We start from the raw sequence: 26,177 nt of genomic DNA on the forward strand, positions 1-26,177 counted from the left end.
CATAAGGAAAAGATGCATTAAAACATTACAACTCTAGGAAACTTAGGTCAGAAGAAGCTTATCTGTTCTAGTCCCTCTCTCTGTCCTAACTTCCAGCTTTGTTTCTTAGTGATACCAAAGGAATGAACTTTTTATTAGAATCAATAAAATAATACTTCTAATGCACTTAAGGACAGGTTTGTATTGGCTTATCAAAATAATATTTTGTATCATAATTGTTTATATGTAATTTCTTTTTTTCCCCTTAGAACTCAGAAAACTTCCAAAGTCTTCAATTCATCCACAGAATAAACCTAATGAAAGTGAAATTCTGGTGGCTGACACTTGTGATCAGAGTCAATCCCCAGTGTCTAGTAAGCATATTGAGATTTACTTCGTAAGTTTAAAATTTGTGGTTCCTGGTAAGGAAGAGTGGCCAGAAGTCTGAATTACACAATATTTTCCATATGATTTTGTTTGTATTGTTGGTTGTGTAGTAATCTTTTTCATATTGGAAAATAATGTCCCATTATTCATATTAATATCCGTAGTCATATTAATATCCCTAGCCATGTTAATACAGATTGCTAATAATTTTAAGTAAACAGGCTTTACTGTGGTTTATTCATTCATTCAACAAATACTTGAGTACCTACTGTATACCAGGTACTGAAGAAAACAAAGCCCTTAACTTCGTAGAGGTTGTAATCTAGTTGAGGGAGAAAGAAAATGAATACATATTAAGTAGAAGCAAGTGTTCTGAAGCTGGGTCAGAAGAGAGACTAGAAAGCCTCACTTTAAAAAGTGACGCTTGAGGAGAGATTTACGGAAGCAAAGAAGTCATATGGACATAGGGGGAAAGAGCATCCCAGGTAGAGAAGTCAGAGCTCGTAGGCCTTCAGATGAGCATGCTATTTGGTTCTTTATGAAGGATGATAAGGAAGCCTTCATGACTAGGGCAGAACAGTGTGAGTGAAGGGGAGATTGGTTTGGGCAACTCTGTTCTTTAGAGCTGCTGTTTATTAAGAAGAAAGAGACTAGGAGTATCAGGTTCAAGAATAGAGGTGGAGAGGGGTGCCTGGGTGGCTCAGTTGGTTGAGCATCCAACTTCAGCTCAAGTCATGATCTCACTGTCCATGAGTTCAATCCCGCATCGGGCTCTGTGCTGACAGCTCGGAGCCTTGAGCCTGTTTCGGATTCTGTGTCTCCCTCTCTCTCTGCCCCTCCCCCACTCGTGCTCTGTCTCTCACTCTGTCAAAAAAAAAATATATTTAAAAATTAAAAAAAAGAAGAATAAAGGTGGGGATAGGGGTGGTTAGAAATCAGAAGTTTGGTTTTGAGAATATTCTGAGATACTGGAGAGTCATTCAGGTAAGACTTTGGATGAGTAGTTAGATCTGAGTTTAGAAAGGTCTAAGATGGAGATATGAAAGGAAATTGTTAGCATGTAGGTGGATGAGATTACCAAGCAAGTGAATGTAGATAGGGAAGAGAAGAAGTTCAAGTACTAAGCTCTGGGGTGCTTCATTATGTAAGGTAGTGGTTCTCAGGGGCACCTAGGTGACTTATTCAGTTACGTATCCAATTCTTGATCTCAGCTCGGGTCTTGATCTCAGGGTCATGAGTTTGAACCCTATGTTGGGCTCCGTGCTGGGTGTGGAGCCTACTTAGAAAAAATAAAATAAGGGGTGCCTGGATGGCTCAGTAGGTTAGGCGTCCAACTCTTGATTTTGCCTCAGGTCATGATCTTGCGGTTGGTGAGATCAAGCCCTGTGTCGAGCTCTACACTGACAGCGTGGAACTTGCTTGGGATTCTCACTCTTCCTCTCTCTCTCTCTGCCCCTACTCCGCACTCGCTCACACTGTCTCTCTCTCTCTCTCAAATAAATATTTTAAAAAAATTTAAGTAGTGAATCTGAACTATTTTTCCCACCCCCACACTAAACTTTTAAGATGTTTTTTCCCCTAATTATTTTTCCATGAAATTACAATACTGCAGATACACTGTATGAGTGTATGTATGTAAGTGCTTTATGTATAAAAAGATTATTTTGCCTTCAAATAACCATTTTTCACCTCTTCAGAGGCAATATTACAGCTGTCTAGATGGTGATTTAGAGGTTGTGAAAATGAGGAGGAACCAACAAAGTAAGTAACCAGAGAAGGAGCTGCCAGGGAGATAGAAGAACTGAGATAAAGTAGTGTCCTTTGAGCCAAGTGGAGAGAGAAAGGAGTGGTCAACTGGCAGACTGTGCTAATAGGTCAGGCAAGATGAAGACTGAAAATTCACTATTCAATTTGGTCACATGCAGATCTTCTGAGTGTTAACGTGAACTGTTAAAGTGTAATGGTATTCCTCTAGACTGTTGCATGCTCAAGAGAAGCGAGCAGAGAAAGCAGAGAACACTTGTAAACAAGTCCTTCAAGATGTTTTGTGGTAAAGGGGAGGGGAAAATGGGACAGTAGCTAGAGAGAAAATGGGTCAAGCGAGGATGTTAGAAGATGGGATAGTACAGCATATGCAGCATATTTTTATGTTGATGGAAAGATCAAGTAAAGAGAAAGAAATGAGTCATTCTAAGGAAAGAGGAAACTGTTACTACATCTGTGAAAAGGTAAGGGGAGATGGGATCCAGATGCCAGTTGGAAGGGTTGGTCAAGGTTAATCACTTACTCATTTAGTATGAGTACAAAACTTATACTCTAAAAGCTAAGAAATCATTTCATATTAGTGTGTGTGTGAGAGGAGGACAGACTGTCTAGCAAAGGGTGCTGAGGATGTAACACTCAGTGGTAGATCCTTGCTTGTCTGCACTCTGGGGAACATTCTCCTCTGCTGCTGCCAGGATTTTGCTCCCTCTGTTGCCCTTTTAAATCTTCAGCTTCTCTACAGGTTCGTTCTTTTCAAAATATGCACATGTTATCTTCCATCTTTTAAAAATAACCCCTGTTGGGGTGGCTGGGTGGCTCAGTCAGTTAAGTATCCAACCTTGGTTTTGGCTCAGGTCATGATCTCGTGGTTTTGTGAGTTTGGGCCCTGCCTTGGGCTCCGTGCTGACTGTGCAGATCCAGCTTGGGATTCTCTGTCCCTCTCTCTCTCTCTCTCCCTCTACCTCTTCCCCTCTCCCATTCACACTATCTCTTTCTCTTCCAAGTAAATAAATAAACTTAATTTGTTTTAATAAATGACTAAATATGAATAAAAATAACGCCTCTCTTAATTGTCTCCATTCTTAGCTACAGCTTCTCTTCAAAGCTGAAAAAGTAGTCTGTGTTCAGTAGCTCTTCTGTATTATCTCCCATTCCCTCTAGTTGAATCCAATAAAGTATAGATTCCACTCTTCACCTCTCCACACCCCTGTGGGAGAGAGAGAAATCCCTCACTGACCTGTCTGGCCTCATATCCTACTACTGTTTTAGCTTTTGCATTTTGATTCCCAGCAATTAAAACACCTATAGTTCCCTAAACATGCAATTTTTTTTTTTAATTTTTTTTTAACGTTTATTTATTTTTGAGACAGAGACAGAGCATGAACAGGGGAGGAGCAGAGAGAGAGGGAGACACAAAATCTGAAACAGGCTCCAGGCTCTGAGCTGTCAGCACAGAGCCCGACGCGGGGCTTGAACTTACGGACCGTGAGATCATGACCGGAGCTGAAGTCGGACGCTTAACCGACCAAGCCACTCAGGCGCCCCTCTAAACATGCAATTTTGTTTGACATATCTGAACCCTTACACGTACCTAGAATCCTTCTTTCTGTCCCCAGCCCGTTTGACCTATCAAGTTCCTCTTTCTTTCCAGGGTCAGGTTAGGCATCGCTTAGTGTTATCTTTCCTTGATATTCCCAAGGCAGATTTAGGAATCCTTTCTTTATGTTTAAGTCAACACTTATGTGCACCTTTAATGTTCCTTTAATGTGTATCACATTTTATTGCAATCCTCTTTTTTACTTTCTGTTTCACCCGTGTAAGCCCTGAAGCTCCTTGAGGACAAGAACCTTTTTTCCTTTGGTCAAGTGCCTAACACATGCCTAGAACATAGTATGTGCTCCATAAATACTTGTTGACTGGTTGAAACTCTGCATATATAAAGCTTTGTAAAATACTTGAATACAGGTGATTTCTGTATTTAGCTTAAATCTTGAAAATAATGCAGAGTTGAAAATCTCTTCTACAAAGTATATTGTCATAAAAGGCACTATAAATATGGTTTTATATTCATGCTGTAACTTAGGGCACAAGAAATCCAGCACAATTATATATGATTTTTTGGTTTTTTTTTTTTTCTGAGTGACAATGAGAAAAATAATCTGCCCATTGCATTCAGTCCATTTAGGAAAAGTAGGAAATCTTAGCTGAAAAAGTTTGGCAGATGTAGATGTTAGATACCTGCAATTTATTGCCATTTGTAGTAGATATTTTGGACTTTTTGGCACAGATGTTTTGCACAGAATTTTAAAATTATTCAGTGCTATCTTGTAGAGTGGTTCTTTGAGCCTCTTTCCTTTTTTGTATTTTTCAATACATGTCATTTCTACAGTTGTATAATTGGGTTTTTTTTTTTTTTTCCTAACTTAGAAACACATGGAACAAACCATTGTCCTACTGATAAGTCATCTTTTAATTTGGCTACAGTTGTTGCTGAAACACTTGGACTTAGTGTTCAAGAAGAATCTGTAAGTAATTGTTTAGTTTGGTGAAAATATGAATTAATTGGTGTTCTTTAGTGTTGGTGTTTAGAGTATTAAGCAAAAGAAAAAGTATTTTATCCCAGGGTCATCAGATAAAGACCTAGAACAAAATTGATGTGGTTAGAAAGGCCTATTTATGGTCTCTACTCCAGCAGTCCCAGAAATCTGGAGTCTTTAGAATTCTTGGCATATAGGTTGTGGGTTGAGTCAAAATTTTAGGGAAGTGATGATGGCGTAGAGGGTTTGGCCAACCCTTTCCTGTTTACTCTATCCTACCTACCCCTATCCTGTTCCATCTAACTGAAGACTTAAACCTTAAGGTTGGTTTCAGAATTTATTGGAATTTTTCAATATCCTTTAAATTAGGGTTTGATTTGGAAAACAGGCTGAATTCTTCGGATTCATCTGATTCTATGCCACCTGATTCTTTTCAACGTTTATTTATTTTTGGGACAGAGAGAGAGACAGAGCATGAACGGGGGAGGGTCAGAGAGAGAGAGGGAGACACAGAATCGGAAACAGGCTCCAGGCTCTGAGCCATCAGCCCAGAGCCCGACGCGGGGCTCGAACTCACAGACCGCGAGATCGTGACCTGGCTGAAGTCGGACGCTTAACCGACTGCGCCACCCAGGCGCCCCCTATGCCACCTGATTCTTAGGGATTGGGTCAGAAATTGATCCCATGAATTAATTTTTGTTGTTTTAGTACTTCTTTATATCAGACACATTCACTTTGTTTCTTAATTGGTCCCTAAAAATAGAAAACTTAAAATTGCAGAATTTCAAGTTTTACTTATTTAAGTTTTATTTTGATACCACCTTAAAATAGTATTCCTTTGCTTTAGTCAGTAAATGTATATGTGCTCCTACAAAATTGTCTTGCTGTTAAAGTTTTAAAAATTGAATTGAGGGGCACCTGGGTGGCTCAGTCAGTTGAGCATCTGACTTCAGCTCAGGTCATGATTTCACAGTTCGTGAGTTCAAGCCCCACGTCAGACTCTGGGCTGACAGCTCAGAGCCTGGAGCCTGCTTTAGATTCTGTGTCTTCCTCCCTCTCTGCCTCTCCCTGCTGGCACTCTTTCTCTCTTAAAAATAAATAAACATTAAAAAATAAAATAAATAAAAATTGAGTTGATTTTTCATTATGTTTAGATTTTTTTTCTTTCTAAGTTTTAAATCCCTCTTCAAGTGGTAATGGGTAATTTTTAACCTTTGAACTTTAAATGTGTTTTAATGATTTCTAATTCTTCCTACCCATAAATCTGACAAATAAGTAGTTTCAGCACCAGATAAATTAAGGGAGCTGATCTCTAAAGACATGTTTCTTGAGGTATGATCCACAGGCCAATAGCATCTCTATCACCTTAAAGTTTTATTAGATATAGAGAATCTCAGACCCCACCCAAGACCTAACTGCAAGCGAACTTGTGTTTTAACAAGATCCCGAGTTGACTTGAATGCATGTTAAAGTTTGAGAAGCACTGCTCTCTGAAGGAGTCTTTTAAATTCATCTTCTGTCAGTGTAAATAATTATCTTTATTCCTTTCCCCCCATCTAAATAACGTTTTTTGGAAGTTTATGGAGTTTTACATATGAGTAATAGAATGTGCTTATGTAAAATATTTGGGCTTTTCTCTCTCTAAACTTAAAAGTGCTTATTTTTTTTATTGTGGTGAAATGCGCATAACAATTCAGTGGCATTTAGTACTACACAGTATTACACAGTATTACTACACACTACCACATCTCTGGTTCCAAAAAATTCTCATCTTCCCCAAAATACTTCCCCAAAATAAACCCTTTACCTGTTAAACATTCAGTCCTCATTCCCGACTACCCACAACCCCTGGCAACCACCAGGCTGCTTTTTGTCCTTATGGATTTAGCTATTCTGGATAATTCATGTGAATGGAATTTTGCATTATGTGGGTTTTGAGTCTGGCTTCTTTCACTTAGCCTGTTTTTGAAGTTCATCCAAATGGCAGAATGTATCAACATTTCATTCCTTTTTAAGAATGAATAATCTTCCATTGTATTTATATACTTTATATTTTACTTTTGAAGGAATCTCAGGGTCCCACGAGCCCTCTTGGTGATGAACTCTATCATTGTCTAGAAGATCACAAGAAACAACCTTTTGAGGAATCTGTAAGAAACAATGAAGATACTTTAAGGTAATTTGGGGCACTTTAATAACTTGCAGACTATTGGTGAGATCTCATTACAGTTGAGTTCCATATAATTAATGATTTCTCTCTGTCAGCATATTGTATTAATTTTTATTTTAAAAATATTTTTCCCCAGTTCATGGTTAATTGAGGGCTTTTTGCATTACTGTAGAGAGAGGAATATTATTTTTGGGGTCTTTTTATACTTCTATCAAGCAGTAGTTCAGAGTCCAGCCTTGTTACTCTGCCTCTATAAAGACCCAGTCATCCCTTCTGTGTTTGTATTTCCAAAAAAATGTTATATATGGATGTTATATAAAATGCATTTATAAACTTAGGTGAATTTTCAAGATTGTGTTGTGTCTCATATTTACTAATTTCAGAACATCCACTAACTAATCTTATCTATATTTGTGTAGTATTTTGCTTTTTTAAAAGTGCTTTCAGCAATGGGGCACAGGGGCTGCATAGGTCAGTTGGTTGAGCATCGGACTCTTGATTTAGGCTCAGGTCCTGATCTCATGGTTCGTGAGTTCAAGCCCCTCATCTGGCTCCATGCTGACAGTGTGGAGCCTGCTTGAGATCCTCTCTCTCCCCCACTCTTCTCTGCCCCTTCCTCTCATTCTCTCTCTCTCTCTCATTTATTTATTTTTGAGAGAGTGAGGAAGAGAGAGCAAGCGGGTAAAGAGAGAGGGAGAGAGAAAGAATCCTAAGCAGGCTCCACACTATCAGCACCAAGCCTGATGGAGGGCTTGAACCCCCAAACCACAAGGTAATGAGCTGAAATCGAGTTGGATGCTTAACTGACTAAGCCACCCAGGCACCCCTAAATAAATAAAGAGAGAGAGAGAAAGAAGAAAGAAAGAAAGACAACTTTAAAAAAAGGTGCTTTCGGTTTTAGATACATATATCACATTTGATTTGTCATCAAAGTAACTCATGAAAGTAGGTTTTTGATTACTCCCATTTTTAGTCAACAAAAACACAGCTCCCCAGAGGTAAAATGTCTTATTTAATACTACATAGCTGTTAATAACTAGAGCCAGAGTTCTTACCCATGCCACATCTTCTAACTGAAACCTAATACTCTTTCTACTACCATAACTGTCTCCTCTGCTAGAAGCAGGCTGGGTCTTAAGTTATGTTCAATTCTGTAGTATAAGATTTTTATTTTTTGAAGTTACTTATTATAAGATTTCATAACAACAAAAGAATTTAGGTCCCCACTGAATTTATTAAGCTATGATTTTCGTATATAGTAAAATTGCTTAAATTACTAGGAAAAATATTTATGGAGAGGAATATCAAGGTATTGAGATAAATTTACTGTATCATTTTCCTCAGCTTTTTGTCATCCAAATGAAGAGAAGCTGACAACTCTACCCTATTTCAAATGTTGGTTAATTATTTGAGTCTAATACATGGCTAAGACCTCACTACTAATATTCTATATTAGTGTAAGTTTTCTCATATGCTTGTCTTTTAACTTTTACCCTATTTCTTTTTACCACTCTTTATTTTTTCAGGTTTTCAGATTCTAATTCAAAGACTCCTCAGGAAGAGTTAACTACTCGGGTATCATCTCCTGTATTTGGAGCTACCTCTAATGTGAAACGCAGTTTAGGTTTGAATACAAGTTTGTCCCCTTCTCTCTTAGAGACTGGGAAAAAAAACCTTTTGAAAACAGCACCCTTCAACAACACTTCTAATTCTAGACTAGGAAAAACAACTTCAAAATCTGAAGATAGTGCCCTTTTCACACAGCATAATCTTGGGTCTGAAGTGAACAAGATCATTAGCCTGTCATCTTCAAATAAACAGATGCTTATAAATAAAAATATAAATGAACCCAAAAGTGAACAGGATAGTTTTGATCACATTAAAGATGCTGTCACTGATAAACATGCAGTGCCACTGAAATCACTGGGAGGCAGAACATCCAAAAGGAAGAAAATTGAGGAAGAAAGTGAAGATGAAGGAAGCTACCCTCAGGCCTCTTTTGATAAAGAAAATGCTTTTCCTTTTTTACTGGATAGTCATTCTTCCGTGAATGGAGACTATGTGATGGATAAACCTCTGGATCTGTCTGATCGATTTTCAGCTATTCAGCGTCAAGAGAAAAGCCAAGGAAGTGAGACCTCTAAAGTCAGATTTAGGCAAGTGACTCTCTATGAGGCCCTGAAGCCCATTCCCAAGGGCTCTTCCTCAAGCCGAAAGACCTTAAGTGGGAGCTGTATATTAACCAGAGATTCCCCAGAGGAGCCCTGTTTACAGGCATGCGTCCTCCAGTCCTTGGGTAAATCATCTCCAGATAATAAAACACCATTACAAATCAAGGAAGAAAATCCCATCTTTAAAATCCCTCTACGTCCGCGTGAAAGTTTAGAGACAGACAATCTTTTTGATGATGTGAAGGTTAGTGTCAAATGTTCAAGTATTTTTATTAAAAGAGTTGTTTGTGATTTTATCTAGATGCTAACAATTCTTCCTGTTTTAGGGAGCTGATTCTCATGAGCCAGTAAAAGTAGGCAGGTCAGTCCATGGAGCATGTGAACTTACATCTGTTCTTCAGTTAAATCCATGTAGAGTTGCTAAAACAAAGTCTGTACAAAACAGTCAAGGTATGTATACTATAAATAGTATTTTCAAAAAAAAAGTATTGGGGCATCTGGGTGGCTCAGTCGGTTAAGTGTCCGACTTTGGCTCAGGTCATGATCTCGCAGTTTGTGAGTTTGAGCCCTGCATCGGGCTCTGTGCTGACAGCTCAGAGCCTGGAGCCTGCTTCAGATTCTGTGTCTCCCTCTCTCTGTGCCCCTCCCCTGCTCCTGCTCTGTCTCTCTCTGTCTCAAAAATAAATGAAAAAACACTAAAAAAAAAAAAAAAAAAAAAAAGTATTTCCATTCTTTTGTAATGACTTTGAGTGTTATAGTATATACATTCTTTGGATATATTGAATTGTTTGGGAGAAAATGTTATTTCTTCCTGCATATTTGTGTTTATGGGATGATTCTCATTGGTTTCATTTTACATATGATTTTCCTGCTCTCATGCTTTTTGAAAAAATGAATTGAGTAATTGTCTTTAATACCTACTTTTATATGCGATTTCGTGGATTTACTTCTTCCATGTTATTTCTTATTTTCTTTACAAAAGCTTTAAGAATTTTAAACTATATGGAATTTTAAAATACATAAAGTAGAATTTTCATCATCCAAACTTTGTTCCTCACTCCATAGGTAGCCTGTCCATATGTATATATCTATTAATGTGGGGTTTTTTAAGCTTCTTGTTAGAAAATCTTTTCTTTGCTTTTAATTAATATGTATGTTAATTGTTTCATAATTTTGCTGTGTTTTTAAGGGAGTCTTTTTTTTGTTTTTTGGCTATGAAATTTTTCTGTACTTCATATGCAGTATTTTTTCTTTTATTCTTCTTTGCAAAGTGTTTCCTTCATTCTGGGTTTATTTTCTTTTTTTCTTGAAGCACATTCTTAGTTGTTCTTCCAACTAAAATGCTTTGTTTTTTCAAAAAGTTTCAGTTTCTGTATGAAAAACCTTTTTTCACTCTCACTTCTGATTTTCTTTTACATTTTTGATTTTGGGTTTTTTGTTCATGGTTGCTCTAGGGATTATAGTATACCTGCGTAATCTTTCTCAATCTATTTAAAGTTAATTTTGCCACTTTGTGTTCCGTGGCTGTGCTTTATGTAGTTATCATGTATGCCCACATGCATTGAAAACTACACAGTGTTACAGTTTTAACTTTTAAAACAATTTTTGATACAAAAATCACTCATTCAAGTGTACAGTTCATTTATTGTGTATCCTCACAGAGTTGTGCAGCTGTCATTGTAGTCTAAGTTTAGAACATTTTCATCACCTCAGAAAGAACACTACCCATTGAGTTAATATGCAAAATGTGTGAAGAACTCACACAGCTCAACACCAAAAAAAGCAAATAATTCAGTTTAAAAATGGGCAGAGAGGGGTGCCAGGGTGGCTCACTCGGTTGAGCATCCAACTCTTGATTTCAGCTCAGGTCATGATCGCAGGGTCGGGGGATCGAGCCCCACATCAGGCTCTGCACCAAGTGTGGAGCCTGCTTGAGATTGTCTCTCTCTCTCTAAAATAAAAGGGGAGGGGCAGAGGACCTGAGTAGACAGCTTTTTCAAGAAGGCATATGGATCACCAACAGACACATGAAAAGATGTTCAGTATCACTAACCATCAGGGAAATGCAAATTAAAACCACAATGAGATATCACTTTATACCTGTTAGAATGGCTAAAATAAAAAACATAAGAAATAACAAGTACTGGCAAAGACATGGAGCAAAAGGAACCCTCGTGCACTATTGGTAGGAATGCAAATTGGTACAGCTACTTTGTTTCGTTTTTTTGTTTGTTTTTTTTTAATTAGCACATCTTTTATTTGTAAAATAAAATGGAAAGGGCCTTTCACAAAAATTAACTACACATACTTTTCAGAAGGAAAACAAGAACTCAAGGTAAAAGATTACTTTTTCTAGCGAATTTCTTTATATATATATACATATATATGTGTGTGTGTGTGTACATATATGTATATATGTACATATATGTATATATATACATATGTATATATATGTATACACACACACACACAATTTATTGTCAAATTGGTTTCCATACCATACCCAGTGCTCATCCCAACAGGTGCCCTCCTCAATGCCCATCACCCACTTTCCCCTCTCCCCCACCCCCCATCAACCCTCAGTTTGTTCTCAGTATTTAAGAGTCTCTTATGGTTTGCCTCCCTCCCTCTCTGTATCCTTTTTTCCCCCCTTCCCCTCCCCCATGGTCTTCTGTTAAGTTTCTCAGGATCCACATATGAGTGAAAACATATGGTATCTGTCTTTTTCTGCCTGACTTATTTCACTTAGCATAATACTCTCCAGTTCCATCCACATTGCTACAAAAGACCATATTTCATTCTTTCTCATTGCCAAGTAGTATTCCATTGTATATATAAACCACATCTTCTTTATCCATTCGTCAGTTGATGGACATTTAGGCTCTTTCCATAATTTGGCATAATTTCCATAAGTAGGCTCTTTCCATAATTTGGCACTTTATTCCATAAAGTGCTGCTATAAACATTGGGGTACAAGTGCCCCTATGCATCAGCACTCCTGTATCCCTTGGGTAAATTCCTAGCAGTGCTATTGCTGGGTCATAGGGTAGATCTATTTTTAATTTTTTGAGGAACCTCCACACTGTTTCCCAGGGCAGCTTCACCAGTTTGCATTCCCGCCAACAGTGCAAGAGGGTTCCCTTTTCTCCACAGGTACAGCTACTTTGGAAAATGGTATGGAGGTTCCTCAAAAAATTAAAAATAGAATTACCATATGATCCAATATTTCCACTACTGGGTATTTATTTACTTAAAAGAAATAAAAATACTAATTCTAAAAGATCTATGTACCCCTATGTTTGTTATATTATTATTTACCATAGCCGATATGAAAGCAATCCAAGTATCCATAGATAATGGATAAAAAAGATGTGGTTATGTATGTACAGTAGAATATTATTCAGCCATAAAAAAGAACGAGATCTTGCCATTTGCAACAACATGGATGGACTTGGTATAATGCTAACTGAAATAAGTCAGAGAAAGACAAATACCATATGATTTCTCTTATATGTAGAATTTAAGAAGTAAAACAAACAGAAGAGGCAAAACCAAAAGACTCTTAAACACAGAGATCAAACTGATGGTAGCCAGAGGGGAGGAGAGGGGTGGGGAATGAGTGAAATAGATGAAGGGGATTAAGAGTATGCTTATCTTATGAGCACTGAGAAGTGTATAGAATTGCGGAATCATATTGCACAGCTGAAACTAATGTAACAGTGTATGTTAATTATACTTAAGTTAAACAATTTTTCTAAATAAAGAACAATACCCATTACCAATCATTCTGCATTCCTCCCCTCGTCCCCAGTCCTAGGCAACCACTAATCTACCCTCTGTCTCTATAGATTTGCCTACTCTGGAGTTTTCATATAAATGGAATCATATATGATCTTTTGTGACTTAATTTTACTTTCATTTTTTTCATTATTACAAATAATCCTGCTATGAGCATAGCTGCTGACTTACAGTTTTATGTAGATGTATCTTTTCATTTTTCTTGAGTTACATAGGAGAAGAATTGTTGGGCCATATGCTAACTCTGTTTAACCTTTTGAGGAACCGTCTGCTTTCCAAAGTGGCTACTAGCACATGAGGTTCCCACTCTCCACATTCTCACCAATGCTTGTTATTATCTGTTTTTTTACTCTAGCCATCCTACTGCATGTGAAGTAGTATCTCATAGTGGTTATGATTTGCCTTTCCCTGCTGGCTAATGCTGTAGAACATCTTATCGTGTGCTTTTTGGCCATTTGTGTATCTTCTTTGAAGGGATTGTCTGTTCAGATCCTTTGCTCATTTTCAATTGGAGTATTTTTCTTATTATTGAGTTGTAAGACTTCTTTATATTCTGTATGTCCTAGATAGTCTCTTTAGCAGATGTATGATTTTCAAATCCTTTCTCCCATTTGTGGATCCCATAATGGTTTAAGAATTTTTAAAATCCATTTTTAATTCTATTTTTTTCTCCTTATTGAAGATGTATCCTTTGAAAATAACCAGTGGAGCATAGATCCAGGAGCAGACCTTTCTCAATATAAAATGGATATTACTGTAATAGATACAAAGGTAAGTTAGAAAATCAAACCAAAGCACATGTGGTTATTCTAGTAAGTTGTTAGTTACCTTCCTCTCCTAACTCACTCTGTGACCATAACATAATCGATTACATACTGCTTAAAACCTGCATTTACTCATTCAGAAAACTAAGAAAGAAAAATGCTTTTTCTTCTAACTTTATGATGCTTTTGATAATAACTCTTTTGGCTTGTATTTAGGTTCTGTGTAGTTTAAGAAATTCTTTTTCACTTGGTAGCATATTCCTGAAGTATTTCACTGCTGCTGCAGTATAAATTGTTCTTTGTGCACGCTGATGTTCATTACTGTGAGGCAGGCTGGAGAGGAAGGGAGGAGAGGCTCAGGGAGTTCAGTGGAGCGTACCTCTCCCTTCCCTTGGCAGCAGGCTTTCTTTTCATAGGCTTGAGAGAAGATGCTTGTACGTTGAAGCTAAAATACTTCACAGGCATATATGTATAAATCTATGTATATTCCTAAAGGGTAAAAATAAATATAACTTAATGCTGAAGTATACACTTAAAATATGGTTAAAATGGTCAATTTCATGGTGTGTATATTATACCAAAATTTTAAAAACATAAATATAAGGCCATGCAGGATAATTGTTAAAATTTTTGAATTTTTAAATATTTAGGATGGCAGTCAGTCACGATTAGCAGGAGGAGAGACAGTGGACACGGACTGCACATTGGTTAGTGAAACGGTGCTTCTAAAAATGAAGAAGCAAGAACAAAAGGGAGAGAAAAGTCCAAGTAAGATTTGATTTTTTTTTTAATTTAATAAAAATGTGGAGGGAAGTTTATAGTCATACCATTACATTGATGACCACAAGTGACCTCTTCACCATAAACCAGGTTTTTTTCATCTTTTAATAATATTAGATTTTTCTTAGTAAAGCTCACTTTCAGTATTTCAAGGGAAAAAAATCTTTAGCCAAAACATTTTTTTTTTCCAGAAAAAATTTAAATTGTTTCCAAGGTTCAGCAAACCATAGTCAGCTGCCTGTTTTATAAATAAAGTTTTATTGGAACACAGCCTCAGTTATTTTGTTTATGTATTGCCTATGGCTGCTTGCATGGTACCATAGCAGAGTAGAGTAGTAGCTGCAGACCTTATTGGGCCCTCAGGCCTAAAATATTTCCTGTCTGACCCTTTAAGAAAAAAATTGCTGATCTCTGGTAATTATCTCTAGATCTATTTTGTAAAAGGGAATCTTGAGAGTCCTGTTTCAGAAATATGAATTTCCAGAGTAATTTATAGGGTAAAAAGGGGAGAGTCTACTGAGAAGTATTTGTATAGATTTGCAAATTAGCAGTTAACTAAGAATAATGGTGTATATACTGAGCTACCCTGCCATATTTTGCTTCTACAGAAAAGGGGATTTGGCCAAATTAGGGGTCTACAGCCTTTTGTAAGAACTTAAGTCTTCATCTAGAGCCTTGATTTTCCAAAAGAGGTGGGAACAATGGAAGGATTTTGGTAGGCACCACCTTAGCAACACTCCTAACTACAGATGTGTATGGCATGAGAGCAACTAGACCAGGAATAGTGTCACTTACACCCTTAATGTATTAAGGGGTTAGGACCTGCCACGGGGGATGCAGTGCCAAAAGCAAGGACACTCTCCAGTGATCAGCTGTTAGAAACTGAGGACATTCAGACTATATGTACATTCCCTATCTTCTTCTGAATATTCTTTAGTCTACCTGCCCAGGGCTGAAGCCAGTCTTGTCTTTGCTTTTTTTTTTTTTTTTTGAAACACTTTATCTCTTGCTGCCCTAACTGCAGTAAGTGAGAAAAAATTGTAGTAGTCTGTGCCTTAATTCTTTGTTCTTTAGGAATGAGTAACTACATGACCAAATAGCTGCCTACATTGAGAGGACAGTACCTATAAACAGAAAAAAACCTTAAACAGTGATTTATTGTCCTTTTATAGTGAACAACACTAAGGTAACTTTCTTCCTCAGAAGGTACTTTGCTTTTAAGATTACTTTGTTCTGGTACCAGCTCCTAATATTATTGAAAAAAAAAGAAAAAAGGCAAAACTAAAATATGACTGCTGTGGCTTCAAATGTATCGGGTCACTTCAAAGAATATGATAGTTTCCCAAATATGTTTGAAGCAAGAATCATGTGGAAGTAAGTTTAGAATTTGAACTAATGAGTGGAGATTTGGCTACATAGATATTGTGCATACTATTGCTATATAATAAATCACTCTGATAACTTAGGGATTAAAACACAACAGTCATATTCTTAGCTTTCGTAGTTTCTGTGGTCCAGGAAAATTAGGATATAACCTATAATCTATGTTTTCAAGTATTTCAAGTCAGAAATCAGACCAACAGGTATGGTTCAGTCAGTAGAGCATGCGACTTTCACTCTTAGGGTTGTGAGTTCAAGCCCCATGTTGTGCATGGAGCCCTACTTAAAAAAAAAAAAAAAAAAAGACCACCAACATAAATTAGGGGGGTGCCTGGCTGGCTCAGTCAGTAGAGCATGTGACTTTTAATCTCAGGGTTGTGAGTTTCAGCCACACGATGGATGTGGAGATTACTTACCAAGATTTTTAAACGTTAAAAAAAAACCATAAAGTAGTGACTGAACATTGTGATTTACTAGCAGTATATACAGAATACTTGGGATACCTAGCACACTGCCTGGCACGTAGAAGTTGCATATTACTTACAAATTTGATCCTCAATGTAAAAAAAAAATTGTTTAATCATTCAGTAAATACAGAGCTGCAGTTCTATAAAGGGAAGTGTTTCAGAAACTGGAAATAATGAATAAACAGAACAAAAGTACCTACTTCATGGAACATGCCTTCTAATTTAAGGGGAAACAATCAAATGTGGGGTATGATAGATGATAAGTTGTGGAGAAAGATAAAACAGGGTAAGGGTGCTGCAGCACCATGGATTAGGGAAGTTGTAGTTATTTTATAGAGAGTAATCTTGGCAGGCTTCTGCTCTATCATGTTTGTTGGCCAACTGGATCTATTTCTGTTTTTTAGTAAACTGCTGTTTTTCAAAATGTGATTATATAGTGAGAAATGTAGTTAGTACTCTGAAGATGAATTTAGCACTTAGCATATCAAATAAGGAATTTGTTCCTTTTATTAATACTAAATTACCAAGTGTTAATGGTGGCATAAAATTAAGCAGATGAGCAAGGTTGTATAGATTTGAATGTCCACTATTTATACATATCTTATTTATTAAGCTTCATATTTTTTTATCATTCTGATGAATTTTCTGTTCCTCACAGTTTTTTGATAGGACTCATTTTAGTGCAGTATGAATTATACATGGACTAATAGAAAAAGTTTGTTTGTTTGTTTTCTCTTTTTTTTTTTTTTTTAATTTAATTTTTTTTTTTTTTTCGACGTTTATTTATTTTTGGGACAGAGAGAGACAGAGCATGAACGGGGGAGGGGCAGAGAGAGAGGGAGACACAGAATCGGAAACAGGCTCCAGGCTCTGAGCCATCAGCCCAGAGCCCGACGCGGGGCTCGAACTCACGGACCGCGAGATCGTGACCTGGCTGAAGTCGGACGCTTAACCGACTGCGCCACCCAGGCGCCCCAATAGAAAAAGTTTTTTAATGTTTGTAATGACAACAACAAAAAACATTCTCTGCATATGAGTAAAGGACATTTAAAGCCCTAACATAAAGTCTTTGTAAATACAGTAACTACCTAGGCTTGGGGATTTATTGTTGCCTCGTGTACATCAGAGACCAGTTTATCTTGTGGCAGTTACTATAAGTTTCATATTGGTCTACGTGGAAAGCAAAAAGCTTGCTTGTTGCCCTAAGCCAAAGCTCTTTTACATAGATGGAGAAACAAAAATGAATGATACCTTGGAAGATATGTTTGATCGGACAACACATGAAGAATATGAATCCTGTTTGGCAGATAGCTTTCCCCAGGCAGCAGCTGAAGAAGAGGAATTGTCGACTACCACAAAGAAACCAAACAGTAAGGCTATTTTCTTTCTAATTATGGCTTCTCAATTATACTAAGTTCAGTAAATTAAGTCACCAAGCTTGATGAGGTAGGTAGGTATATATGTATGTATGTATGTATGTATAAGGTATGTATTAACAATTAAAATTAACAAATTAACAATTAAAATTTCATATTTCTTTTTTTTTAATGTTTATTTATTTTTTGAGAGAGAGAGAGAAAGAACACAAGCAGGGGAGGGGCAGAGAGAGAGGGAGACACAGAATCTGAAGCAGGCTCCAGGTTCTGAGCTGTTAACACAGAGCCCGATGTGGGGCTCAAACCACGAGATCATGACCTAAGCTGAAGTTGGGCGCTTAACTGATTGAGCCATCCAGGTGGCCCTAAAATTTCCTATTTCTTGTATAAGTTTCTTTCAGATCGTTTTCTTTTGAGATAGTTGCAGACCAATAAAAGTGTTAGAAAAAATACTTCAGAGGATTCCCTGTACCTTTCATTCAGTTTCCCCTTATGTTAACATATGACCATAAAGTATTCATCAAAACTAAGAAATTGATTGAATACTATGAATTTCTTTATATAACTTACGCATAATGTTTGTAAAAGTTTTGAAAAGGTTCTTTAAGTAATAAGTTAATCATTGTAATAGAGTGGGAGGAGAAAGTTTTGCAGAAAATTCAGACTTTGTTTGAATGCTTTACCTTCCCAGACAAAATAATGTAGCTACATGTATCAGTGTCTTTTTAGAATTCTTTTTTTTTTTAATGTTTATTTATTTTTGAGAGAGAGAGAGACAGAGCATGAGTGGGGGAGGGGCAGAGAGAGAGAGAGAGAGAGAGAGAGAGAGAGAGAGACACACACACAATCTGAAGCAGGCTCCAGGCTCTGAGCTGTCAGCACAGAGACTGATGCGGGGCTCAAACTCACAGACCACGAGATCATGACCTGAGCTGAAGTCAGATGCTTAACTGACTGAGCCACCCAGGTGCCCCTTAAAACTCTTTTTATTAGGGATGCCTGGGTGGCTTAGTCGGTTGAGTATCTGATTCCTGAATTCAGCTCAGGTCATGATTTCAGGTCATGAGATAGAGCCCCGCCTTGGGCTCCATGCTAATAAGCATGGCCCCTGCTTAAGATTCTCTCTCCCTCTGCCCCTGCCCCATTCATGCTCTTGCTCTCTCTCTTAAAAAAAAAAAATTAAATTCTTTTCATCAGAAACAGTAGTTTATAATGTAGGATAGTAATCAAAAGAAGAATAAGTGAAACTCTTAAGCAGATAATCTGAGTTGAAAGTTAGTTAAAATTCTTGCTAAATGTCTCATTTTCTTGTTGTAAGTAAAAACTTTTAGTCTAGTGCAAAGGTTATAAATGAGAACACCTTCTGCTATGGTAGTCTGTCTTGATGATGTTTTCTTTGTGCTTCCATCAGTTTTAAAAAAGTACAGCCTAGGGGCTCCTGGGTGGCTCAGTCCCTTAAGCATCCCTTTGGCTCAGGTCATGATCTCATGGTTCATGTGAGTTTGAGCCCTGCCTCAGGCTCTGCTGTCAGCTCAGAGCCCACTTCAGATCCTCTGTACAGGCACCACCACCAACCCCCGTCTCATTCACTCTCTCAAAAATAAGCAAACATTTTAGAAAAAAGAAGAAAAAAAGAAGCATTTCAAGCTCTGACCTCTGGGGTTCGCAACCTTAAGAGGTCTTTCTTTCACAGATTGAAAGTTCATTTGTTTTACAAAACACAAAGTGACCGCCACAGGATCACTTGAAATGAGAGGAATCAGAATCTTTGGATCACTGCAGAATGCCCCACAGGAAGGAAGCCCATAGCATCTCTGTATCATAAAGAATTCAGAGTTGACAAAACTCTATTTATTTTAAATGTAAATTGGATTGCATTATCTTCTCACTTTTAAAAACCTTCACTGAGGGGCGCCTGGGTGGCGCAGTCGGTTAAGCGTCCGACTTCAGCCAGGTCACGATCTCGCGGTCCGTGAGTTCGAGCCCCGCGTCGGGCTCTGGGCTGATGGCTCAGAGCCTGGAGCCTGTTTCCGATTCTGTGTCTCCCTCTCTCTCTGCCCCTCCCCCGTTCATGCTCTGTTTCTCTCTCTGTCCCAAAAATAAATAAAACGTTGAAAAAAAATAAAAAATAAAAAAAAATAAAAACCTTCACTGAAAGGATATTTGGATGTCCAGTAAGCACATGTAAATGTCCTCAACATTATTGGACATGAGGGACTGAGATACCACTGCACATCCACTGAAATGGTTTTAAAGTCTGATAATATCCAGCATTAGCAGAGGTGAAGAACAATTGGAACTCTCATACTTTGCTGGTGGGGATATAAAATTGTACTGTGGAAAAGAGTTCAGCAAGATTTTTTTTAACAGCTTTATTGAGGTTTGTCAGTTTCTTATAAAGTTATGTATACACTCGCCCTATGACCCAGCAATTCCACTGCCAGGTATATAGACAAAAAAAATGAAAACACATTCACAAAAGATTGTGTTCAGAAATGTTCATAGCAGTGCTATTTGTAGTAGCTCGAAACTGGAGACAACCCAGATGTCCATCAACAGATGATTATGAATTGTGGTAAACTCATATAATGGAATACTATCTGTCAACAAAAAGTAGGGTCCTAGACTCAACAATGAATTGCCCAAACCTGTTGAGCTAAAAAAGTCCAAAAGATGGACAAGAATACATACTATGTAATTCCATTAATACAGAGTTCTAAAACAGGTATAACTAAGCTGTGGTGGTAGAAATCATCCCTCCATAGTGGGGGAGGAGAAACATCAGAGAACATTCTTGTGCTTGAGAAGCAAAGGAATAGGAGGAAACTTCCAGGGGGGATGGAAGTTCTATGTACGCCTTGATTTAGGTGGTAGTTGCACTGGGGTGTACGTTTGTCAGAATTAATCCTAGTATACTTAAAATCAGTGTGTTGCCTGTAATAAAGTAGATTCTTTTCAAAAGTCTTCAGTGCACTCTATTGCATTCACAACAAAATTCAAACTCCTTTTGGCCTCCAGGGCCCATCATGATCTGGTACTTACCCACCTCTTCAATCTCATCTTTCCTAACACTTACCTTTCTTTGCTAAATCTCAACCACACTGGCCTTTTATTAGTACTTATAACATCCCATACTTTTTCCCATCTCAAGACCTTTACCTGGAATATTCTCCACTCCTGCTTCTTGTGGCTGACTTCTTTTTATTCATCAGTTACTACTTTCCATGTCCTTCCTCAGATAAGCCTTAACTGTCTACTTAATGTCTGTTTCCCTCACTGTGGTATAAACTCCATGAGGACAAGAGACCTGGTTTCTCTTGTTGGACATTGCATGTCCAGAACTTAGAACAATGCTTGGTAAATTTGGACTATTTGAATAGACAATAGCAGTTGGCTGTTTGGGTCCAGACAACTTGGGATTCAGGTCCATGAACTTTAGTTCTTATCTCCAATTTTCTGATAAAATTCTTTGACCTCTGTCTCCTACTTAATCTACCTCAAAGACACATTATAAAAATCAGGACTAGGGCGTCTGATTGGCTCAGTTGGTGTAACATGCAGCTTTTGATCTCAGGGTCATGAGTTTGAGCCCCGTGTTGGGCAAAGAGCTTATTTAAAAAAAAAAAATCAGCACTAATAAGTGAAACATATGAAAAGCTGCCTTGTTATTATGTTTGGTACCAAATGAAAATGAGCATCAAAGAAGTTCTTTTGAAGTCTAAAATACTTTTATATACAATCTACATGTGTGTACAGGTACTTGTATATATAGTTTTTAAGTCTAAAATAGTTTTATAGGTGCGAGTTTTTATCTGTAGTAATTCTGAGGTAAACAAGATAATCAGCACCTCATCATTATGCAGATGAAAAAGAAACAAAAAATTAGTTACAGAAATTTAAACAAATTGCCCAGGAGCCTAGAGAAGGAAATTCAATTAGAATGGAAGTTTTGATATAGGTTATTTTTGTTCCAAAAAAGCTATTTCTCAGTTCTGCATTCAGTTTGTGTTATAATTAAATGCTTGATTCTTTCCTTTATGTGTGTTTGTTTACAGCTCATGGTGATAAACAAGATAAAGTCAAACAGAAAGCATTTGTGGAGCCATATTTTAAAGATGATGAAAGGTAAGTTGGTCCTGATTAATACCAGCAATGTGACGAGAAGTACAACAGTACTATCTTGGTCAGCGTACCTCTGAACTGTTAAGTTCTTACTTTGGTTAAAATAGAGCGCATATTATTCATTTTATGGTCATAAAAAAGAAGGACTTAAGCATAAAAATAACAAATACTACAAATAAAGAAATTTATATCACTATTTTTTTGACAAATGGTACTAGTTATTTTCTCTCTTTTTTATAACAAATATTTTAATTCTTATTCTGTTTTATTGTGGACTTTATTTGAACTCCAGGAATTTGTTAAATTATATGACTATTATTTAGTATAGGACTTTAGGTGACAGGCCTTAGGTTGTGCTTGAAAATTATTTCATGGGGATTTTTAAACCATAAAATAAAAACTAAGCATCTTGATTTTGAACCATAATGCTACTTTGTGACTTTCATTCAAAGATGGCAAATTCTATAATTTTTAATCATGTACCATTCATTCTAGAAGTGAATTTAGGCATAATAATTCAATTCAAAAGAATTTTTATGCCTTTTTTTCTTCAAGTTATGATGTTGGCAGATTGAATCCCTCAATAAGCAAAGTGTATTTTATACTTTCATTTTTTAATGGTGTTTTTTAATGTTTATTTATTTATTTTGAGAGCAAGAGCAAGCACAAGCAGGGGAGGAGCAGAGAGAAAAGGAGAGAGAGAATCCCAGGCAGGATCTGCGCTGCCAGCGCATAACCCAACATGGGGCTTGAACTCCTGAACCGTGAGACTATGACCGAGCCAAAATCAAGAGCTGGATGCTCAACCGACTGAGCCACCCAGGCACCCCATACCTTTTTTCTTAAGTTTTTTTGTTTTTGTTTTTGTTTTTTTTTTTTTTTTGTGAGTAATCTCTATACCTAATATGGGGCTCGATCGAACTCATGACCCCAAGATCAAGAGTTGCATGCTCCTCTGACTGAGCCAGCCAGGCGCCCCTGTATTTTGATTTCTGTTGAGAATTTTAGAGATCTGACAGGCTAAGATAAGTTTTTATTGATACCTGTAAGACTCTAACAGATAAGAGCTGTCGTTTTATTGCTAAATGCTGAATTCTTTTCCTTTATTTACCAGTTCTCCAAAGAAATAGTACCCTAGCATCCCAAATATGACTAGGGAGTTTTTATTTGTGGTGTCATTACGAACTCATGGATTTAAATATTTCATGTGTTTCAGTCTCTTAAACTTATTTATACTCAGATTGTATTGCCACATCTTGGCCCCAGTCTCTTTGAATGAGCACTACCCCAGTCTTTCCTAGCTTGCTTGCTTCTGGTATGATATATCATGTTCTAGGCTCTCTTCCTAGAGAACCCTGGAATCTGCCATTTTTTCAGGAGCCCTGGTTTCTTTTAGTGAAAAACAAATTTAGTCTAACCACTAGTGTTGCTCATTGCTACAGTTAGTCATTGTTTGTAGATCTTTTAGATGGTGGACAGAATTAGGAATAAGGTTTTTGTTTCATTTTGTTTTTGAAGATAACTATACTTTTTCACACCAATAGCTCCATTTCAGGTTCAGAACTATAGGATTTTTATGTAACCCCTTCTTACATCTGTATCTACTTTCCCTTTCCTGAAAATTTCACTTTTCAGTGCTACCAACAAAATTTCTCCTTTAACTTTATTCTTTAATATTTAGAGCAGTCTCAGAATAATATAAATTATCATCGATAATATGATTTATGAAAATGGCTTAACATGTCTTTGTGGGTTTTTTTGTTCTTAAGCTGTATCGTGTTATCTGCCATCTTTTCATACAATATAAATTCTAAAAATGAAAAAAATATGTCTATTACAAATGTCCAGTCACCATATTTTAAAACCATTTGGAATAATTATTTTTTGTGTAGGTATACCACCAACTCATTGTCTAGGTTTGTTTTATTTTGCTTTTGAATTTTTTAGGAATTGTTTTTTCTTTTTATTTTTAATTCTTTAAGTTATGTAAATTGTGTACGCAGTATCAGACAAGGTATATTCAGATAAGCCTAGCTTCTAACATTGTCCCCTTTACCTGTTAGCTCCCTATCCCATTTGTTAAAAATTACGGTTTTCAATCCATTTTAAAAAATAAAAGTATCTATACAGAAATATATTACCATTCTCTTTCCCCTTAGACAAATGGTAGAATGCTATATATACTCTTCTCTATTCTGCTTTTGCTTTTTTCATTTAAGTATGTATCCTAGAAATCACTCATAATAGCATATAGTGGGGGCACCTGGGTGGCTCAGTCGGTTAAGCACCCAACTTCGGCTCAGGTCATGATCTCATGGTTCTTGAATTCAAGCCCCGCATCAGGCTCTGTGCTGACATCTCGGAACCTGGAGCCTGCTTCGGATTCTGTGTCTCCCTCCCTCTGCCCCTTCCCGCTGATGCTCTGTCTCTCAAAAATAAAACATTAAAATGAATAAATAAAAATAGCATATAGTGATATTCTTCATTTCTTTTTTTAGTTACTTTTTTTAGTATAATAGTACTTTATTGATGGTACCATAGTTGATTCCTTAGTAATGGGTATTTGGAGTGTTTACAGTTATGCTAACAGAATGCTGCATTGAATAACATTGTACATTCTCTTTTCATAATTTTGTGTGTCTTTGGGATAGACTCCTTGAAGTAGGATTGCAAAGGAAGAACTGTCATTTCAAATAAATATGAGTAGTTTTATTTATGCTGAAACCATTAGATAGCTGGAAATGCAGGAGGTGGGTGTGATGCATGGGTACGGTGAAAGTCTCAGAGTCAGCATTGTTTCTTTCCTCACAGACAATACTAGCAAACCCTGGGAAGTTGGGTTGTGTTGCATGAGGGACAAGAAGCTTAGTAATCTTTTAGGTGATGCTTTAAGGTCTGCTGCAGATGCCAGTCTACTAGTAGATTCCCTGCAACATTATAACACACTATAGAAGCAGAATAGACAATACTCAGAGGAGAGGATCTGATATGGCCAGAAAGTACTCTACATAAGCTTTTAAAATTCCATAAGCTGTTTGAAAGAAAGCAATTTTTATCTGTCCTTTTCATTTACAGATTGCTCTAAGGTTGAGAGTTCTTGGGTTTAAGGACCCAAAGGACCGATAACCTCATACATTGACATAGAGGGATTAAAGCTTTCTTTTGACGGAAAGTGCTTGCCAAGTAGAGGGGTTTAGGATCAAAATACCTCAAAGTGGGTATGTTACCAACAAGTCATTTTAGAAATTAGTTTTTGTGAGTCAGACTGTTTAAGCTCACTGGGGATGCCTTTAATATAAACAAATACATGTACCATCACTTGAGGCATCATTTACCTATTTTAGAAGTTTGGACTTTTCTATATTGGGCTTTAAAACTTAAAGCAGGATACAAGTATATTAAAAATTTCTGTGCTAAAGAAAAATGTGCTTTTTCTTCCCAGAGCACTCCATACCTCATTAATACCTCAGTGGCTTTGACCTTTCCTAGGTTTCCAGTAGTTCTCAATAGGATCTGATCCATTTAAGGACAAGGGCAAATAATTGTTCCTAACATTTTGAAGAATCCAGGGTGAATGTAGGCAGCAAAATAAATTTTTGGAGAAAATGACAGATGACATGTAAACAGATGAATCTTTTTTTTGAGGGGAGTTAGCCCAGAAATACAGGTTCTTTAAGAAAACTGAGTTAACAGAGGTAGTTATTCTTTCTTGGTTATGTTATAGAATACCAGTTCCTCACTTTAATAATACAATATTCCTTTTTAAATTAAGTTATTTTATGTATTATTTTCAGCCAATCAGACAAATTTTCAGGCAAAAATAGGAAGTAATAGTTCTATTTTTTCAGTTAGAGAACAATATACATAAAAATACCTAACAAGTAGTAGGCACCTAATAAGTATTTAATGAAGAATGCATGAAAAAATCATTTTCTAACATACTCAATAAACATTTCAAATAATATGAGTGAATGTTTTGGGATTATTTCTCCTCTGGGCCTTCACCTTTGTTAATTAAAAATCTAAACCAAAGATCTTTGTAGTAACAAATGGATTAATTTTTAAATTTAATTCATTTTTCTCCCAGAGAGACTAGCTTACAAAATTTTCCTCATATTGAGGTAGTTCGGAAAAAAGAAGAGAGAAGAAAATTGCTTGGACACACATGTAAGGAATGCGAAATTGTAAGTACTAATGTAAAGACTGTCTGGAGGGTTTTTTTTTTCTTTACTATGGCTTTAAGATTATAAATGCATGATTTAAAAATCATAGATAAAAATCTAGAAACCTAGTTTGAGCCAGGAATAGCAGGATAAATAATTAAAGAGCATACTCGTTGTGACCTGAAAGATATAAATAGATGAAAATGAAAGCCCTCAACTTCTCTAAAATTTTCATCAAGTGAATCTGGAGCCTAAGCCCTAGTTCTTTTTACCAGCTTAAGACATTTGTGCCATTTTTCTTTCCTGTGTTTATCTGTAT

The 26,177-nt window shown here is 36.8% G+C and overlaps 1 protein-coding gene across 4 annotated transcripts in view; it reads left to right on the forward strand.

Annotated features, from left to right (window-relative positions):
• Window positions 1-26,177, forward strand: part of RBBP8 (RB binding protein 8, endonuclease) — a 110,122-nt gene that overhangs the window by 77,967 nt on the left and 5,978 nt on the right. For all 4 annotated transcript variants that reach the window (XM_045456909.1, XM_045456910.1, XM_045456908.1 and 1 more), the window contains 10 exons: window positions 249-353; window positions 4,558-4,655; window positions 6,734-6,843; window positions 8,364-9,252; window positions 9,335-9,458; window positions 13,489-13,577; window positions 14,221-14,338; window positions 17,424-17,567; window positions 21,629-21,698; window positions 25,783-25,879. In XM_045456909.1, the coding sequence (XP_045312865.1) occupies window positions 249-353; window positions 4,558-4,655; window positions 6,734-6,843; window positions 8,364-9,252; window positions 9,335-9,458; window positions 13,489-13,577; window positions 14,221-14,338; window positions 17,424-17,567; window positions 21,629-21,698; window positions 25,783-25,879 (1,844 nt within the window). The remainder of the gene's footprint in view (window positions 1-248; window positions 354-4,557; window positions 4,656-6,733; window positions 6,844-8,363; window positions 9,253-9,334; window positions 9,459-13,488; window positions 13,578-14,220; window positions 14,339-17,423; window positions 17,568-21,628; window positions 21,699-25,782; window positions 25,880-26,177) is intronic.

This window comes from Leopardus geoffroyi, chromosome D3, assembly GCF_018350155.1.
Source record: "Leopardus geoffroyi isolate Oge1 chromosome D3, O.geoffroyi_Oge1_pat1.0, whole genome shotgun sequence".
Classification (NCBI taxonomy): Eukaryota; Metazoa; Chordata; class Mammalia; order Carnivora; family Felidae; genus Leopardus; species Leopardus geoffroyi.